Below are 18620 nucleotides of genomic sequence, written 5' to 3'. Positions count from 1 at the left end.
GAAAGCTGTCCTAGTGCAAGGGACAGCAGTCTACCACGTATTAGACACAGTCTTTCCCACAGAACATTGCAAGTCGTTCTGTACTAAAACATGAAACTGAGCAAAACACAGGATAGCCCAACAGAAAATATAAAGAAACACTGTGCACACAGATTTCCGAACTGGCGTAGATCAGTCTGCCAGAACCTGGAAGACTCCTTAGGATTCACATATTTCAGATTGAAAATCAACAGGGTATCACATAAAATAAAAGTACACAAACAGATACTCTGATTTGCTTTAAGATTTAATGTGATCCTAAAATCTGTATTTTATAAATCAATTTTTAAGAAAATTATGGTTTCAGCAGAAGTACCATTGTAAAGCCACTACCTGCTTATAACATCAAATTAATTGATGATACAATTACTGTGGACCCAAGTGTCTTGGAGGATTCCAGAAAGTTTTTTGCTTGATGTTCTATCTGGCAATTAGTGGCACATTGCTGCTGAGGTTTTTACCCTGCTAACATTCAGATAAGGGCAGGCAGCCAGCACCATACTCACTGAAGTTTTTCATCTGTCTGAGCTCTGCAGTATTATTAGGAACAGTGTTATTTCGACTGTGAAAAAAGTGGGAACAAAAAAAACCCCCAAAAAACGAAACACCACCCTTTTATTGTGCAGACTTCAATGGCTCATTCATCTGGTAGAAATCGGTTAAACTAGCTTGCTTTTCTTGAGTCCAAGTAAAAACAAACCACAGAAACAAACAAACAAAACCACCCAACAAACAAAGTGACATTCTTCCTTGGCCTGATTATCTTTTCAAGCCTGGAGTTTATGCAGTTCCCAGTAAGAGACATCCCTGAGTCTCTTTTCCTGAGTAAGAGATCAGGAACGAAGATTTTAGTGTGCTGTCTCTGAGGGCCAATTCCACTGCACTAGCAATAACTGAGAGCGTATGGGAAGAGTTAATGAACATGAAACACAAAACAAAGGTTTACATTTCCCTCAAACGACAAAGCTCATCTCAATAAGGGTTCCTTTGTCTCCTGGGAACTAGGCTTCAGTACCATTACTGCATGTGCAATTATATTCAGTTTTATCCTTTCACATACCACCTCTCATCCATAAGTCTCAAAGCTCTTTAGAAAAGAAAATTGGAACCACAGCCTCCTTTTCACAGATGAGGTTGTCTTGCCAAAGATCAGGCATTGAACTTATGGCAAACTGACAGCTGATATTCAAGTTGTTTGACTTCCAAGTAATTCAGAACACACCAGGCTACACCGGCTTCTGTGAAACACCAGTTAGATACAGGTCACACATAGGGAAGAGATTGACAAACACCTATCCAGGTTAGGCAGTTTGCCATAGATGGGCTATAGCGTTACTATGACAGATAAACATCCTATTTCCTCTGGCTCTAACCCTTCTGCACAGAGAGTAGAAGTGTATGTCTATATATTACTAAAACATGAGAGCACATTAGATTGAGGAAAAAATGCATACTGAGAGCATCACTTATTTATCTCTCAGTGTGTTTTAGCATCCCTTTGGCTGGTAAGTAGCAATAAAAAAGTAACATGTATGCCATTTTTCCATGTTAAGCAGGAAGATACGTTGAGTGAAGTAAAGTGAGGCAGGTGATAAAATAGAGGAAAAAGGATTGCTTCAGCTAAGTGTCTAGTGCTTCAATAAGAACATGATGCTTTTGCCTCCACTTGCTTATCAATGCCGAAGTTTTTTTCCAAAAGGACTGAATACCACCACCTTTAATAGTATTTGCTGGGAGTTATACTAAAACAAGTAAAATAAAATTAAATTTAAAAAGTTTTGACTCAGAAGTCTGCAAGTCTCATCAGAGGAAATGATTGCTTGTTGCTGCCCAGCTCCTGGGTACAACTCTGAGTACATGGTCAGCCCACAGGAAGAAATATAAGGGCAACATCACACAAACTAGAAGACAGAGAAAAAAATCTGCCCATCAGGATCGGCAGGTCTGCAGGCAATCTGCCCACATTATCCCAAGCGAGTCACTCAATTTGGTACTGAAAGTGTGTTTCAATCAGCAAAGTGCTACTTCAGACTTGTACCTGGCCAGTGCTCCCACATTACAAAGTGTTCCACAGCTATTCTGCTCTCTACATTCACTGAGCTCCAGAGATCAGGCAACAATTCTTGAGGCTCTAGCAGGGAATAAAGGCAAGGTGTTTCATTTGACAGCAACAACAGAACCACAACAAGCCATACAGCGTTTTTGCCTCAGACTCATTTTAAGTGTGCTACAGGCACCAGCACAGATGCAGCTGCCACCACCTGCTCAAAGCACTTTACAGTTTGAACCTGAATATTAAACAAACCACACAAAGCCTTAACTATCAACCTGCATTTTACATTTTCATGAACTTCATCCACCTGCATATTCTGACAGCAACAGAAAGGACTATGCACCTCTTATTTCAGTTGCTATCCTCAATTAGCCAGTCAGCTGTGTTTTACATTAAGAGAATTTTTCTTTCTATTCTAACCAGTGTTATTTTTGTACATAATCATACGAGAGGACTTATGCAGTTATTTCTGTCCCATGTATGCCCAAGAAAAGTTCAGGATATAAAGTACGTTCCACAAGTTAGATCATGAATTAGAACTGAACGCTGACATCCATTATGGTCAAAAATGGAGTAAGAGATCAGTCGAGAGGAAAATATTCCTAGACTAGATTTAAAAGCTCCACAGCATTTCAGACACCTAAATGAGCAATTTTACAGCTTATATAAATGTTAATCAGATATCAGGTACAGAATTCAAAAACTGTGTCGTGCATTTAAAGCATGTTATACTTCAGTCTTGCTTTCTTAGATAGTTACAACCTACACATTCCTTTACTAGACCAGAGCTAAGAGCCAGGGTAGGAAAAAAATAGTGAAAGAAAAATGGAAGGAACACCCTACATGTAAAGATCTGCAAAAGATACTGGTATTATTCTATCTTGTCAGTCAAGCGAGGAACAACTGCACATTTTCCAAACAAGGGCCTTGAGCCCATGTCACCCTTCAGGCTTTAGCATTACTGGGGCAAAGAACAGAACTTAGTTTGTTCTTTCAGACCACATTCCAGTTTATAGCCAACTTATGTACCAGCCATATCTAATTTAGCCAGGCTTTCCTCTCTATAACCACAGAGAGTTACTAAAACAGAAATAACTTCTCCCAAGTAAAACACACCCAAAGGTACCTAGTACTCAGGGAAATAACACAGCATCTACTCTGACAGGTATTTCTCCACTCAACTTTCTCCTACTAAAACTCCAGATGTTATGATTTATTACCCTATCCCTGACTTTGAAGAAAAAAGCCTGCGGTTTGTAGCCTTGGTCCTTCATGTGTGTCTGGCCTGCAAGCACAGAAGCTTCCTGTTGCACTGCCAGCTTCTTCCAGCTCAACCAAGTCCCACTCTGTTCTAAAAGATCCAAAATCTAATCCTTATTTTTATCTAGGGAGAAGCAGTCTAAGCAAACAACCCAGTCCTTGCCTGAACTCTGAAAAAGTCGGACAACAGAGGATGATTTACCTCCCTAAACTTCTTATGCAATCATGCAGCAAGTGATACACGAATGAATAAAGGAGATCTATAAGTAACATCCACAAAAGATAATACAGGCATTTTCCTAGTTTGCTACAACCATAATTCAGCTTCCTCTGTGCAGTTGTATACTGCTAGTAAGGCTGATTTACAGCTGGAAAAGCAGAATTTGCTGCTTCTACTTGTGAGATAAAATATAATTCAAGTGATGCACTAGTACAGTTCCTCAGCAGTTAATATCCTCAATGTCTCAAACTAAACCAAAGCATGCATTTGCATTCAGATTGTTGTGTTTGTTTCACTCTGCTTCTCCCTGGAAGAACTGTACCTTTGCACATTGCTGGGTTTTAGTCTGAACGACCAAAAGAGGATTTAAACTAATTTATGGTGAATAGATTCCTCAAGGTAGAAGTTCTTGTACTTGTGCAGCCAGGGGAAATGTCATGGCAAAATAAAACTCTTTATGAATTTTTTGGCCATGAGAAATAGAAGTATGTTAGCAAAAGATTAGTCAGAAGCAAATGAATCTGTGCCTTTATACTTGATTTAATTGTCAATTTAATCTATTCAGACTTGCAGAAAAAATGAGCTGTATGTACAGTAATAGTGAAGCAAAAGACATTTATACTAAAATGTTAGTTTTCAAACATAAATAGCATTTAAGGAATCAACACAGGAAAACGGCTAAGAATAAAAACCAACAATTGTTTCCAGATTATGCTAGTTCTATAAATGCCTTATCTTTACAGACTAGGTTTTCCCCTTCCTCATTCCAGATACTGATGAACAGGAGGAAAATACAGAAACAAAGCACCACAGTTCTTCCTTAATGTGTCACTTTTGAATATATTAAAGACAGTCTCTTGAGAAATCCACCTACCCGGCAGGGAGGCAGAGGGGGAAGAGTAGCAGGACTGTTGGGTGGATGCAAGTACCATGTGTCTCTTTGCAAGAGGTGCAGCTTCCAGCCTTACAGATATCAGCAGTCTCAGACAGCTCTTCTCTCTGCTGGCTGGCTTTTTGCTCACCTCTTTTTCCACGACTTCTGTGGGGAACCTTCCACTTTGCTCACCATTTTTCCTGCCCTCCCACATCTCCACTTTCCCTCTTGACTTGTTTCCCATCATTTGTCCCTCTTACACCACTGCCACAGTTCACACAAAATGCCCCTTTCACATGGAGTGCCCAAGACTTGCCCACTACTGCTCAGTCCCTTGACTAGAGATTACATGTTTGAGAGCATCCAGGGCACCATACGTGGCACAGGCTTCCTACACAGTGCCTCTGGCACATCAAACAGGGCTGTGCAAGCCCACTCAAACATTTGAACGTCTCTATAAACATCTGAATGTGCTCCAAGCTCCATCCAAACCCCAGAAACACAATTATTTCAAAGAACATCAGCAGCAACAATGCTTGGAACAAAGTTCGCTAGCAGATTTCAGAATCAACCTGCAACTGCCCACTTCTGCTATGATAAATAAAGGTGCTGATATCAGAACAATTGAAAAAAACAGAGAAATTAAAAAATGACACTCCAAACAGCTGTAATATTTCTCCTTTTCCTTTCCAGCTTCTTCCCTAGCATAGCAATGCTATGATTGCTCTTTGAGCAGGAATACATACTTCACAAACCCAGCTATAAAAACACACTTCTGTAAGCAAAATAAGTATGTTCCAGAACCAAACCTCCAATACTCACCCAAAGTGTTTGTTGCAAAGTTTTTTTCAAGTCCATCTTCAGTTAATTCTCTGCTATTCACCATACATCCCGCATTGTTGATCTGTAAAACAACTCCTTTAAACAAAAATAATCTACACAAATATCTACAAGGAAATCCACACATATGAGCAGTCCATGTTAATCTGCTGTTTCCTGACACTGCAACACAAAGCTACACAGTGTAGCTTTTATTTGTTCAATAAAACATGCTTGCAAGCTGTGTGCAGCTAGCATAGTCTCTGACACATTTCTTTCTCTGCCTTACCTTCCAGAAGGAGCTCAGGCTTTTCTTTCCCACTTCAAAAAAAAAAGATCTGCCCCTACACACCTTCCTCCATGTTCACTGCCACTCCTCAAAACTTATTTCCCCATTTTTATCAGACATTCCTCATCTAGTAAGCACCAAAGGAACTGCTCCAGGTGCCTCGGCTGCAGTACAGCCCCCCAAGCAAATTTTCACTGCTAAATAAAGGGGAAACTGTACTGAGCCCCTTACCAACCATGATGATTAACTGTTTCCTCTCCCCTGGCTAAGTTTTAGTCTTTGGACTTCTTGCAAAAGTTTAGTCTTTCAGAAGGTCTAGCTTTAAGAAGGACAATGTTATTAGTAATGGAAGTCAAAGAGAAAATGTGTGGTGTCTCCAAAGATGCAGCTATAAAATTACTGCTTTTCTCTTTTTTTTAGCACATCTGTGTGAACTGAGAAAGGACAAGAGCAAGCAAACCATGGAGACTCCTGAAAAAAAAACATCTAGAGAAAAATAAGGGGAGAATTGTGGGCCAAACTGTGAGGTCTACATGACTTGTCAGATAAATTCATAGGCTACACACTCCCAAGACAGACACACATGATTTAAGTACATGAACTTACCAACACATTTAATTTATGTTCATTTTGGAATTTTTCAGCAAACTTCCATATTTCCTTGGGATTAGATACATCCACAATATGCAAGAAGATATTCTAAAGGAAAAGAAACTAAGTCACAATCAACAGGGAAAGTGAAGAGAGACCCTGTTTAGGCCTGTCTAGGTGAAAAGGTATTTAAGCAGTATGAAAAAAATATTGTCTCCAGAATGCAACTAATACAGGTTAACATGCACAACTGCAAAATTTAACTCTAGTCCTTAAAACATGCTTAGTCATTGCTTCAGCTGCTTCTGAGACACAGATTTTTAATGCCAAAGTTATTAAGAGAGAGTCCTATTTAGATAAATATATGTGACAGACCACCAGGCATAGCAGAGAACTAGAAAAATACTGCAAACCTTGCAAAATTTCCGTTTAAACAATTTAGCAGCTCTCTCTTTGGCTGAACTTTCCACGGAAATGCTCCAAGTCACAGCATTAGAGAATAACCTAGATTGGAAGAGACCTCTGGAGGCTGTTTGGCAAACATGGAGATTCACCAGCCTGTCTGAGCCTCCAGTGTTTGATCACCCTCATGGTGAAAACATTTTTCCTACTATCTACTCAGAATTTTGTCCCTGTTCCAATCTGTGTCAGCTGCCTCTTGTCCTCCCACTGCAGACCTCCAAGAGAAGCATGGCAGTGCCTTCCCTACACACTCCCATCAGCCAGACCCATCTCAGCCTTCCCAACACTGAGCAAAATCAGCCTTCTCAGAGTCACCTTGCACATCACATGTCCCATCTCCCTAGTCACCCCCTGCTGGACTCACTCCAGGACATGGATGACTTCCTCCTCCTGGGGAGTGCAAATCCAGGCAAAGGACTCCTGCTGTGGTTTCACAAAGGCTTAATAGAGAGGAAGATGCACTTCCCTCAGTCTGCTGGCTAGATTCATGTTCGTACAGCCTGGGGTATGATTGGCCTTCCCTGCCCCAGGGCACTGCTCACAGAGGGACAACTTGGCACTCCCAGGTCCCTTTCTGCAATCTGCTTTCCAGCCAGCTAGGCAAAGGCTGCACTTCATTCTGTCACCCGTGCTGTTAAAAAGATGTCATCAGGTTTTGCCCCTGTATTGACTCCTGGGGGATGCCACTAAAAATCATTAACAGATCAGCTTTGTACTGTTGATTGTTACTTTTGGAGCCACATGTTCCAGAGTTTTCCATCTACCTTTTCACCCACCAGTTCAAACCACATCTCTTCAAACTGGCTACAAGGATATCATGGCAAACCATGTAAAAGGCCTTGTCAAAATTAAGGAGAGCACTGCTCCCCTCTTGTCCACAGGCAGAGTCATTTCACCATAGGGATCAGGGAGAGAATCAGAAGGGTAAAAGATAGAGAACATGTGGGTTGAGATAAAGACAGATTAATAGGGAAAGCAAAAGCCACACACAAAAGCAAAAAACCCCAAGCCCATGGCCATACCCCCTGAGAACACCCAACCTTGTCTGATCTCAGAAACTAATCAGGGTTGGGCCTGGTTAGTACTTGGATGGGAAACTTCCTGGGAATACCAGGTCCTTTAGGCTTTTTACAAGGAATTAATTGACTGCTTCCCACAGACAGGCAGGTGTTCAGCCATCTCCTGGAGAGCAAGGCCCCATCACACATAATGGTTACTTGGGAAGCCACCACCCCAAACATCTCCCCATTCCTTTTTCTTTCCCCCAGCTTCATAAACTGAGCGTGATGTCATATGGTCTGAAATAACCCTCTGGTCAGTTTGTCAACCTGTCCTGGCTGTGTCTCCTCACAACCTCCCGTGCAACCCCAACTTCTTCTCCAGTGTGGCAGTACAAAAAGTAGAAAAGGCCTTGGCTCTATATAAGCCCTCTTCAGCAACTACAAAAGCATCTCTGTATTATCAACCCTGTATTCAGCACAAATCCAAAACACAGTCCCATACCAGCCACTGTGATGAAAATTACCCCCACTCCAGCCAAAACCAGTACAACGAGCAAAAGTATAGATCCACTCCAGTGCTTGAGTCATGCCAACCATTTCTCTCTAATCCCAGGGAGATCACAGCTCTGCAGTCATGCATGAGTGTTTCCTGTGCTATGTGTACTCATGAACAGGCATCTGAAATGGGCTCCCAGATATGCTGCTTTCTCATGAAAACTGTGAGAGCTTCCTCCAATTTGCTGTCCCCATGACACATACTCACTGTTCCCATGACTCTCCCAGGTTTGGTCACTACCAACCAATGAACCACTTTAAAGCCTCCTCACTAAGCTTAGCAAACCTGTTGGCAAAGACACTCTTGCTCCAATTTGTCATTGCTGCTCAGCTCATCTAACAGAGACGGTACAAGAAGTACATAAAGGTCAAAGTGACAAAGGCCAAAGTGACACCAGCTGAACATTCAGGTGTTGACCTTCAGGGCATGTAAGCTCCTACCCAAGCCCTTCCCTTTCACTGTATGGATTTAGGAGACCACAACTTGCCCTTGACTCTCTGTAAACACTCTTGGCGAATTCCAGGTCACCCCTCACAACATCATGGGTGCCTATGTGGTTGGGCAACAAGAGGTACTAGTCTAAGGTCCAGACCAGCCTCAGCAGACTCTCTGCAATACCTTACATCTGAGTCCCCAGCAAGTGACAAACCTCTCAAGTCATCAAGCCAAGACTGCAGATGGGTGTCTCCATCCCCCACAGGAAGGAGTCTTCAGCCATCATCACCCACAGCTTCCTCCCACTGTCAACAACTGTTCAGGATCATCTGTCTCCAACACCTCCCCTGACAGAGCTTGCTCTTCCTCATCTGTTACCATGGTGCTATACCTATCCTATAAATGCACATCTGCAGGCAGAGAAGGAGCTGCCTTCTGTTGCCAGCGTTCACAAGCTTCCATTCCTCCCCATCTTAGGACACTCTATCCACCACTTATTCAAATGCAGCTTCCAGCCATCCCTCCTTCCATGCAATGTGCTCTTCTACTCTCTGTAGAGACCTTGCCAATCTCCTGTTTCTATTCCCTATGGTTCTGCAGCCTGCTCACCTCCTGCTGTCACTTCACCTGGCAGCTCAGCACCCTGAGGACAGCAGAACCCAACAGATGAAGCCACCATCATCCCCTTCCCCAGGGTCAGGGAAAAGTACCAGTCACTCCCTGCAACCCAACATCTGCCACATTATCCCTCTGGAGCTCTGTCTGGACAGGTCTCCTATGTGCCACTCCCACGTGGCTCCCGCCAGGGTGGGAGAGCATGCTTTCAGGAGCATCACTGCACCCACTCCAGCTGTCTCAGAGTGCTGGGTGCCTTTTGCATCCCCTTCCATGCTAACTGCTGCATTAACTCCTACATCCTTGTCAGTCATTCCATGTCACAACACTCTTGCAATGTTTTGCAATACTATGGCCAGCAATGTGGATGCAATAGAATTAAAAAAAAAAGGTTTAACATTGAGCAAAGTTATCATTTTCTAAACCACTAAAGCTAGAAATAATTCCTCCCTCCAAAACATCAAAAACCTTTTGCTGTTTGCTACAGACAATTCTTCTGCTTTCTGCAGATTTGTGTTCTACATAGTACAAGCACAGTGGCATTTATCAGCATACAAAGGCACGTCAACTCCTACTCTTCTCCTAGATAGCACTTAGTCTCAAAGACACTCCACAGATTGTCTTATGACGTATGCCAGGAAAAGACAGTTTTAAAATAATTATGCAGAGGATGTGTTCTCTTGCAAAACAACAAACAATCATTAAAGGGCCTCCTCGCTTTCCAAGTTGTTTCTTTAAATACTCATTATACAAGCAAATGAGATAAGTGAAGAAGCTGAAAAAATGATATGGCATTATTGCCTGCCTGTAATTATGCTTCCCTGAAGATAAAAAGCACATGACTTTCTCTCTAGCCATTTGATTTCAGCTCCTTAGTTGAGTTTGGGTCAGAATTTTCTCACTGTAATAACGTGCTCTAGGATAACTCTGCCTGATCAAGGAGATTGGACCAGATGACCCACCGTGGTCCCTTCCAACCATACCCACTCTGTGAATTATTTCTGACCAAAAACTTAACACTGCTCTACTGGTTCAAGCTGGATACCTCTTTAAAACTTTCTGCTTTTAAAGCTAATACCATTATCTACTGGCACAGAAGAGGTAAAGTTTTTTGGGCAGATGTTCACTATTACACGGGATTTCAGAGATTGAAAAAGATGCAAATCAACGTTTATCTGCTGAACACTGTCACACTGACTCTGGAAAAGGATATTCAGGCCTGTTACCTATAAAGGTCCTCGAAGGTAGCACAGCCATTTTCAAAGTGAAACCTAATCTCTGTGACTGGATCTATTTCAACAGATTAGGAGAACTTTCCAGTTCCCAGATCTAGGGGCAGGTGACTGCCAAATAATTCCATTTCAGCACTGAACTCCAGCATGTACTGTGGAAGATGGAAAAAATCTTTGGTGTATGCTATAACAGGATCTCCATCCAAATTATCAGGAAGAGCAAGTTCAGCCTGGATACAGCTTGTCAAGTTGCAGATAAAGCATTTTATTATCCCTCTGGATTGCTTCTGAATGAGCACTTATAAAGAAGGATGTTCTTATGGACTCCTTATTAAAATGCTCTTCCCAGTGCAGTCACGTGTCCCACAGGGCCTCTTGTACAGCTCATCTAACACTTCACTGAGAGCTGCTCTCTGCATGAGTGCCCTGGGTCACAAACAAGTTCTGCAGTGCCCTCACACTCTCTCATGACTACAGAAACTATGGGTTCGCAGCCCACCAAAAAGTGGGAATGCAGTAATTATTCTGCCTTTAGAGGAAGAATATTATTTGCCTCAAGTTTTTTTCACCAGGTGACAGAAAATGAAGAAACCTTCAGAGGTCAAACTCACCTCTCTTCCCAGGCTGTCTGACTGCAGTTAGAGAAGGAGGTAACACAGATAATCACCAGTCTTACTATAGCCATGGGATTACACAGCTATAGACAGCTGGAAAGTATTTATTTCTACATAAGGACTGATCTAATTCACCTTCATTAAAGAACTGAAGAGTAATGCTGGTTGTGCCACACTAGGGAGCTGAAATCAAAGAGCAGAAATTTAGTCAATATGACATCTCTAACCATAAAAAAGTCTTCAAAATTTTTGAGCCACATTAAAAACCATTACTGGAATCAAAATACTGTGTACAAGAGTCAAGTCATTATTTAAAATGAAGATTAGGTCTCCATCCAAATGCTGTGGGTTAACCATGGTAGACAGTTCAGCCCCATATAACCCTATTTACTCACTCCACTTCCAGTGGGAATGGGGAGAAAATCACAAGGACAAAACCAGCACAACTTGTGGGATGAGATAAAGCCATTAATAAGTGAAGCACAACTGTGTGTGCAAACAAAGTAAAACAAGGAATTAATTCACTACTTCCCATTGTCAGGCAGGCATCTAGCAATCCCCAGGAAAGCAGGATTTCATCCCATGCAACAGTAATTTGGAAAGCCAAACACTATAACCGTGAATGTCCCGCTTTACTCCTTCTTCCTCGCAGCCTTTACTGCTGAGCACAATGTCACATGGTCTGGGGTGTCCCTTTGGTCAGCTGTCCCAGTGTGACCCCTCCCATCTTCTTGTGCACCCCAGCCTGCTCACTGGTGGGGCGGTGTGAGAATGAGAAAAGGCTTTGATGCTGTGTGAGCACTATTCAGCAATAACTAAAATGTGAGTTGTCAACACTGGTTTGGTCACAGATCCAAAGCATAGCACCAGAGGAACTGCTATGAAGAAAATTAACTCTATCCCAGCCAAAACCAGGGCACCAAGATAGAAAGATAATGACTAGTGAATTTCTCCATAAGCACACCCTCCTGAACAATTAGGAAAAGCAACAGTGACAGATACAGGCGTGTACTGCAGAGCGATACATACAGAAACCAAAAGAATGTGTAACAGAGGAAAGGAAGAGATATAAGAAAAGGAGATGAAAACGCATGTAGAGCACAGAATAAGGACCACACACAGCACTTCACAGAGCAGCCAACCTTAGCAAATCAAGAGCATGTTATTCAGACACATAAAACCTTCAGCTCCAATGCTGTAGACTCATAAATGTTGTTGCAAGTGTTGCAATGCATTAACTTTTAAAAGCCTCAGCCACATAGTTAGGAATAGTAAGTAAGTAGGACATCAGAAAGCAAATCGACAACAAACATTAAATAAAACAGCATGCTGCTGATGATGTTATTAATCACAGAATACATCACCTAATGAAGTTAAATCACTTCAAACCATTTGAATTATAAACTACTAGATGTTTCCATGTCTGTATGAAAATATTATTAAAAACACAACAACAAGATGTTGGAAGAGTATCTCAAGGCCCCTGGGGCCTTTAATAATAACAACTTTTCTAAGAGTAAACAAAAGACTGAAAACCAGCTCACCTGATTGCCCGTTTCTGTCACTATTTCCTCTTTGGCAACTTCAGCCCGTTCCTTATTTCGGCAAACCAGATGAACCGTGCCACCTGGTGGATTGCGACAAGAAAAGCACTTGATACTTAATTACTACCCGCATTAGGGGGAAACATCAGCATTTTAATTAGATGAGATACTAGATATCAGAAAAAAGATGGAATATTTTTGCTTGGCTCTGGTTCCTGTGAAGGCAGGCAGGGTCATCATGCAAGGCTGCACGTATGGAAAAAGCCACTGCACTCTAAGTACTGTGCTCAAACCATTTCTGTCAAGTCTGTACATCATGTTTAGTGGGTGACATACCAGAGCTACACTGGAAATTGAAGCTAAGGCATCTGTATTATTGATAGTTTTTTGATAAATGCCTTAGGAAGTTCAGTAAAGGGCTTGAACCACACAAGTGACTAGAATCACTCTGTGAAAAGGAAATAGAAGTGCCAGATATCAGAATTCTCAGCAGTAGAGATATGACAAGGACTATAGCCTCAAATTGCAGCTTGGGAGGCTCAGGTCATCTATTAAGAAAAATAATTTTCAGTAGTTTTCTTCTGAATGGACCAGGCTGTCCCAAGAGGATGCACAATCTGCATCCTTGTGGGTATCAAGCAGCAAGACACAGCAGTGACTGGTTTGATCTACTGCTGCCAACAGTCCTGCTCCAAATGAGATGCTGAGCAAGGTGACCTCTAGAGTCAACCAACTTTTCCATTAAAGGAATACACAAGGCAAGGCTCTTCTCAGAGACCTGGATACATAACACAGTCTCATCACTTAGCCACATTAAAGAATGTCTTCAAAAACAAGACTAAAGTAGAGCTAGGCAAACTTTTTTTTTTTTTGCTTCATAGTCTCTGATTGTTACAAGTCATGTGTTAATTTTAGTCATAGGAATACCTATACTCTTTACCTTTGCCTGTTTTTAAAGGTGTTCTAGGGATTGCTATCAGTTCACCACTAGCAATCTCAAGGAATTAACCCCTAATAGAAACATAATTAATCACTGATAAACAGTTGTGTTGGGTCACACTTCTAGTGCCCAGAACCCAAATGGAAAACACCAAGTCTACCTTGAGGTGATACAGTCCCACACTGCACAGCCCAGTCTGGGGTCTGACAATAAAATCTTTTGTCTACAAGAGAGGTTTTTCCACTGAGCACCAGGACAGGGGGGAAGTTTTGGTGTGACAGATACACTAGGAAAGGAATTTAAATGTATTTTACATGGTAAAGATTGAAACTATTTGAACTTAACACATGGGAATAGTCAGAGTAGTTGGGAGAAGACTCTATCAAGCTGGAAGTGCAGTTCACAAGACATAGAGGAAATCCCAAATCTGCATACCCATAAGACACCAATTCAGAGAAAAGCGGAACTCAGAACACAGAAATTGTCAGAAAGATCATCATTAGTTAGAAAGATCTGAGTGCTTGGAGGTAAAGCCAACATAGCTTGATTATTCTTCTGCTGAGTCTGAATTACTTATTTTCTTCTTGTGGTGCCCTTGAAGAGATTCAACTAGAAGTCTGAGCCCCAACAGCTGACACTGAGTTTCAAAGTGAGATGTTCAAGGATGGGACCAGGAAGTCATTTAACTTCATATGAACAGCAATGCCCATACAACATATCAGACATGCAGTCTGAGCCCAAGGTTGTTCTGCTAAACATGGTGACCAAATCCCATACACATCCAGCCAGCTGTCTAGTTTGCAAAACCTGGTAGAGATATCCATTTGTGAGCAAACCAGTCACCTGACAAAGCACTACTTACATAAAGTGATTATATACATTAGCAGTAGCGGGAACCTGAAATCAATCACGTGCTGGCACTGATGTAGATCTTTAACCCAAAGAGTCTTTGATGCTAACAGTTTTATTTTTAATAAAATAAATTCAAGTTTAATTTAACTGAGTCGCCACTTTCCTTTGTGACATAGTTACAAAACCTAAGCACACAAAGAGAGCAAAGAGCCACAAGCTCCTCCCTTTCTCTACGTGCCAAAACTCCTGTCACTCTTGCACAACAGGAATTATTTTGTCAACTCTGTAAGGGATTAAGTTTATCCTTCAGCAGCAGCTAGGTCCAGTTCATACCATGTCCTTGCGTACAGACAACAACATAAAAAAAACCAACTACACGTAATCAGTCAAAGGGCACAAACTCCAGGGTATTATCATCAAGATCAAGAACACCTACATTGCTTTTTTTATGCTCTCCCATCTCATTTTGGCAAAGACAATTGTTTTCTTTCGTCATATGATACATTTGCAAATTCCTCAGTTCAAATTCAGCCCAGTTGCTACTGATACTGAATTAGCCTTAAACAGACACTGATCCGTCACCAACATCCTTAGATGCCACTATAACACAGACAGTTTTGGTAAACATGCACTTGAAAAACGATTTGCAGATCGTCTCTGCTAATTTGGTTTCCTTATTCCAGTTTTCACCGCACTGATTGTGCTTAAACCTCTAACCCACACTAAGAGCCCTGTAAAACGACCCCACATCCCAGGGGGGTGTGTGTGTGCTGGAAGGCCAACCCGCTTCCTTCCATCTTCTCTGTAAGCCTCCTGGGAGCTCCAGGGCAGCCCGGCTCACCTCTCCTCGCTATCTCCTTGGCCGTGGCCTTGCCAATGCCACTGTTTGCACCAGTGACCAGGAAGGATCTTCCAGCCACATCCACCTCCACATCAGCTGGGTTGAAGTGCCTGGAAGCAGACTCGTAGCCAGATCTGAACAAATCAAGAGACACCTGTGAGAAACTAGAAGAGAAACCTTCCAAAATAAACACATGTGTGGGTTGAAAAGCACTTTCCTCTCACAGCTCAGCATACAGTAATTGCCCTGTTTACTCTCTGTACCCATGGGACAGGCCATGAACACCAGTGACACTGCAATCAGCAATGTATCATAGAATCATTAAGGTTGGAAAAAGGCCTTTAAGATCAAGTCTAACCATCAACTCAGCAGCACCACCACGTACACCCATGTCCTCAAGTGTCGTATCCAGATGTTTTTTTGAACACTTCCAGGGATGCCGTCTGCATCACTTCCCTGGGCAGGCTGTTCCCACGTTTTGCAATGAAAGCCACAACTCGCGGTGGCGTTTGGCCGCCCCAAGCCACCCAGCCCTCACCTCGACCCTCGGGGACCGGCCCGGCCAGAGCCCCAGGGCGGGCCGGGCAGCCCTCTCCGAGCGGGGTGGGAATCTGCCCGCCTTGGCGGGGGCGGGCAGCCGTCCATAAAACACCAGGGGGACACGGCCTCGCCGCGGGTGAACGCCCGCGCACAGACAGGAACGCCTCAGCTCGGGCGCTGCGCCCGCCCCACGCCGCCTCCCGGGCCCCGGGCGGCCGCCGCCCGTACCTCGTGTACTCCCGCAGCCCCTTCACGAACCACACGGTGTTACGGTACCAGGACATGGCGCTGCCGCCGCCGCCGCCCCGCAGCGGTGCCGGCCCCGCCTCTGCCCTTACATAAGGCGGCCGTGCCCGCGTTAGGTAAGGGCTGAGAGGCGGCCTCGCTCGGCCCGGCCGCGGTCACCGCCGTGGACCGGCCGCGCTAAGGGAGGGTGCGAGGCAGCGCGGCGAGTGTGACAGAGGGGGGGCAGTGGCGCCGACTTCCTCCTTAGCAGCAGTTCATGGGCTGGTTCTTCTTAATCCCTTCTGTTTTCTCCCCTTCGTCATTAGCCATGAAGTACGGCTGCAACCAGCCCCTACCTCGCTGCAGACGGCTGGGCCTGGCGAAGGTGGTGGCAGAGGAAGGATGGAGAATTTCCCAGAACGCCAGCTCGGGACAGATGCGGTTGCCAGCTAAGCTGGGGCTGCAAACGGGGTGTTGTCTTTTGGGAACAGGGAGCAGTGCTACAGGACCTAGGGCTGCATCCTGTGCCCTGGAAAGCTGCCAAAGGGATGCTCCCACAGAAACATAAACAACGATGTGCCACATGAAGTATCATTTCGCATAGCAAATCCATTAAATACCCAGCTCCTACTGATGAAGTATTCCAGTAAGGAAAAGGGTACCTGAGTGGCTGTTGCAGTAAGAGGAGTGAAATTCAAAAGGTTTTCAGTTCCTTTGGTATGTTCTTTGAACCTGTGAAGCCCAAGAGAAGCGCTTAGACTTGCACATCTGGACAGCCCATGTTAGCCATAAGGAAGTTGTCATCATAGGCATAATTATACTTTTAAGTACACAAAAGGACTATGCACTTAGAGAGTTCAGTGTGCAAGTTGGATAAATTCATGCATTTTATGGGGTATGCAAGGCCATATGCAGAGAAGCTCCTTTGCAAACCCTATGTAAGTTTTCAAGAGCTTAAGTTACCTGGTTTCAAAAGCACAGATAGGGAAGAAATGGGAATACTCTCTCTTTTTTGATGCTGTATTATAGCCTGATACTTCCTTTTCTAAATCTCTAAATCTCTTCGCCCTGGCAAAGGCCTTGTACTAAATTCTTCCACTTTCTCAGCACGATGTGTGAGTATTAGGCTCATACAAAAGGCGCTGCCTACCATGAAGTTACAACTTCTGAATTCGGCCCTGTCTGCTTGTACTGTATATTACGTGTGAAATAAGAGTATTTAGAGGGCAAAGAGACACATTTTCACTGTGATATTTTCTTCCATGCAGAGGCCATCCAACTACATGTTATACCTTTGCATGAAATTTAAAAATGCTTGTTCTTAAAACAATTGAAAGACTCTATTAAAAAATGTAAATGCAGTAAGCCAGATCGTGCATTATTGCCTTGTCATTTCTGTGTTTACCCTATTTATTTCTTAGGAACTGAGATTATGGCTTAGTACAGGCAAAATGGGATGATGGGTCTGATGTGTTTTGTTTGTAGTTTCAGCCTGTGTTCTCATAAATTGGGAAGTTTGTCCCTGCAGTCTGCCAACCTCTGGAAATAAATGGGGTGCATGCAGAGACAAAGAATTCCTCACAGGCTCAACCATTTGGACTGTGATCAGCATGATGCTGCATGGTGCAGCCCTGAGGTGCTAACCAGTGTGAGTATGCCTGGCAGAAGCTGTCTGTGAGTCAAACACAAAAATAGATTTTGGCAGGCAGAGAATGGGACCAGCTCATAATATTTTGGGGGTTAAGCAGTAATGGGCAATTACAGCATATTACTCATGTTGAGATTACAGAAGATGTCTGAATGTAGTGTTGGCTACCAGTATCATCCTGGTACATACACAATTTTCTCAGAGAATATTATGCAAATACTGCAACACCCCTACTGTGATATTAGCTGTACTCTTCTAACAAATGGCATTTTAAGGAGATTTTGTAAATGCCCAGAAATTATGCCCTTGCCAGAGTGCACCAATCCCTGAGCACATTCAGTTGAGACATTTCTGCTTAGAAACACTTGCTTTTTTCTGTACTGAGGGGTTAAGCTTGCATTCAGAAAGGAACTGTCACAGCACTCTGTCTGAGCAGCTTCATAGAATCAATCATTAAGTTTGGGAAAGACCGCCAAGATCATCAAGTCCAACCGTCACAGCAAAAGCAGGACCCTTGCACACTGTCCTAACACCACCTGGATGTTTGTGTTGCCTCGTTTCATCCCCTGTGGTGTTTTGCTTTTGTACTGTTGTTCCAGAGGCAGGAGGCTGTAGACATTGTGTAAGTGCTCTCTGGTAACCCAGCCATCATGGTGATGAAGGGTTGTGTGCAAGAGAAGGGCAAGACGTACTTTTGCCAAGAGCTGGGTGGTGCTGATGAAGGGCCTCCATCTCAGTATTCTCACACACAAAATTTCTTCCCACTTCAAAAGATCTGACTGCATATCTTGCCTTTTGTTCTGAATTCTAATGTTGATGGATCTTGTTAGCTGAATTAGAACCCATTCTGGAGCTTTGGAAATTTGGAAAGTTATAGCTTCTGGTTTCTTTCTTGACTGCTAGTATCTTAGCAATTAACTCCAACAGGACACTGCTCTGAGCATGAGGGATTTTTTTAGACAAAGAATTC

The 18620-nt window shown here is 43.2% G+C and overlaps 1 protein-coding gene across 2 annotated transcripts in view; it reads right to left on the bottom strand.

The window, feature by feature from the left end:
- The window catches only part of DHRS12 (dehydrogenase/reductase 12), a 29172-nt gene extending 13087 nt beyond the window's left edge, over nt 1–16085 (bottom strand). For both annotated transcript variants that reach the window (XM_082279074.1, XM_082279075.1), the window contains exons 1-5: nt 16006–16085; nt 15238–15371; nt 12605–12687; nt 6161–6253; nt 5269–5350 (exon numbers count right to left, since the gene is read on the bottom strand). In XM_082279074.1, coding sequence (XP_082135200.1) covers nt 5269–5350; nt 6161–6253; nt 12605–12687; nt 15238–15371; nt 16006–16061 — 448 coding nt within the window. In that variant the 5' untranslated portion in view covers nt 16062–16085. The remainder of the gene's footprint in view (nt 1–5268; nt 5351–6160; nt 6254–12604; nt 12688–15237; nt 15372–16005) is intronic.
- Nucleotides 16086–18620: the final 2535 nt, after the last annotated feature.

This window comes from Coloeus monedula (genome assembly GCF_965178545.1).
Source record: "Coloeus monedula genome assembly, chromosome: 3".
Classification (NCBI taxonomy): Eukaryota; Metazoa; Chordata; class Aves; order Passeriformes; family Corvidae; genus Coloeus; species Coloeus monedula.
Note: the sequence above shows the minus strand (reverse complement) of the source record. Positions and strands in the feature narration are given on the sequence as shown.